This window comes from Dipodomys ordii, unplaced genomic scaffold (assembly GCF_000151885.1).
Source record: "Dipodomys ordii isolate 6190 unplaced genomic scaffold, Dord_2.0 Scaffold19, whole genome shotgun sequence".
Lineage (NCBI taxonomy): Eukaryota > Metazoa > Chordata > Mammalia > Rodentia > Heteromyidae > Dipodomys > Dipodomys ordii.
Genome location: NW_012267235.1, coordinates 11396681 through 11398467, shown reverse-complemented (window position 1 = coordinate 11398467; position 1787 = coordinate 11396681). Strand labels below are relative to the sequence as shown.

The window sequence follows — 1787 nt, the reverse complement described above, 5'->3', positions numbered from 1 at the left end:
AAGGAAGGAAGGAAGGAAGGAAGGAAGGAAGGTGGAAGAGGGGGCTGGGAATGTGGCTTAGTAGTAGAGTACTTGCCTAGCATGCATGAAGCCCTGGGTTCGATTCCTCAGTACCACATACACAGAAAAATCCAGAAGTGGCATTGTGGCTCAAGTGTAGAGTGCTAACCTTGAGCAAAAGAAGCTCAGGGACAGTGTTCAAACCTCAAGACTGGCAAAAAATGATAGATAGATAGATAGATAGATAGATAGATAGATAGATAGATAGATAGATAGATAGATAGATAGATAGATAGATAGAAGTTCTTCGATTGGAAGACTCTGGGGGTTCTGGGGGTGGCAATGGCCCCATCTCTCCCACACCAGTTCTAACTACCTCATGCTTCTGAAGCAAAGTCCTGATTCTCAGGAGTCCTGCTTCTCAGTCCACAGGCCTTGGCATTGAAGGATTCTCTGAGCTAATAAAGAGGAACATGACACAGCTGAGCTACACTGACCTGTGTCTTCCTGAAGATATTCAGGCCCGAGGAGTTGAAGACATTCCAGGCTACTACTACCGGGATGATGGGATGCAGATCTGGCGGGCAGTGGAGCGGTGAGGGGATTGCCCCCAGGAAGCCAGGGGCTCAGGGGAGGCAGGAAGACTGGGAAGTAGGGGACAGGAAGTCTGCATGTGAATGACCCTGCGCTGAGGTGCTTCTCAGAGAGGGTCAGGGCTGGAAACAGAATAAACTTGTGTGTGCCTTGCAGCTTTGTTTCTGAAATCATCGGCATCTACTACCCAAGTGATGTGTCTGTTCAAGATGACCAAGAACTTCAGGCGTGGGTGAGAGAGATCTTCTCCAAGGGTTTCCTAGAGCGGGAGAGCTCAGGTATGAGGACTTTGATTCTTGGGCCCCAAACTCTCTGACCTGTACAGCAAAATCCTCAGGCTCCCAGTAAACCCACTTCTCCTACAGGTATGCCTTCTTCACTGGACACTCGAGAAGCTTTGGTAAAGTATCTGACCATGGTGATCTTCACCTGCTCAGCCAGACACGCAGCTGTCAGTGCAGGCCAGGTGAGGGAAACCTGAGCTAGGAGTGGAGGAGGGAGGGGCCTAACTCCAAGCCTTATTCTGCTTTCTTGGCCTTCAGTTTGATTCCTGTGTTTGGATGCCCAACCTGCCATCTACCATGCAGCTGCCACCACCCACTTCCAAAGGCAAAGCGAGGCCTGAGGGCTTTATAGCCACCCTCCCATCTGTCAATGTCACCTGTGACGTCATCATCACCCTCTGGATGCTGAGCAAGGAGCCAGGAGACAGAGTGAGTATGAAGCTGGGAGTCAGGACAGACCAGGCCAGGTAGAGCTTGGAGCCCTGAGTTCAAGCCCCAGAATCAGCATGCACATACACACACACACACACACACACACACACACACACACAGAGCCCAAAGTATTCAGCAGCTTATCTTCACTTGAAGTGATCCATTTAAGGGAGGGGGGCTAGAAGGAGGCCACAGCGTTCATCAGGTAGGGCATCAGGACGAGAGCCATCTATGATGGCTTGCAGCTATGCTGCTGAAGTAGCAGTTCCCTCACTCAATGCTATGGTTGATCCCCAGAGACCCCTGGGTACCTACCCGGATGAACACTTCATAGAGGAAGCCCCGAAGCAAAGCATTGCCACTTTCCAGAACCACCTGGCACAGATCTCCAGAGCCATCAGAGAGCGGAACCAGACTTTGCCGCTGCCCTACACATATCTGGACCCTCCACTCATTGAGAACAGTGTCTCCATCTAA

At 51.0% G+C, this 1787-nt stretch overlaps 1 protein-coding gene across 3 annotated transcripts in view; it reads left to right on the top strand.

Annotated features, from left to right (window-relative positions):
* Alox15b (arachidonate 15-lipoxygenase, type B) overlaps positions 1-1787 on the top strand; it is a 10065-nt gene extending 8278 nt beyond the window's left edge. For 2 of the 3 annotated variants that reach the window (XM_013013252.1, XM_013013251.1), the window contains 5 exons: positions 426-595; positions 751-872; positions 960-1060; positions 1137-1307; positions 1608-1787. In XM_013013252.1, coding sequence (XP_012868706.1) covers positions 426-595; positions 751-872; positions 960-1060; positions 1137-1307; positions 1608-1787 — 744 coding nt within the window. Of the gene's footprint in view, positions 1-425; positions 596-750; positions 873-958; positions 1061-1136; positions 1308-1607 lie in introns of all 3 variants that reach the window. The other variant, XM_013013253.1, reaches the window with a different exon arrangement.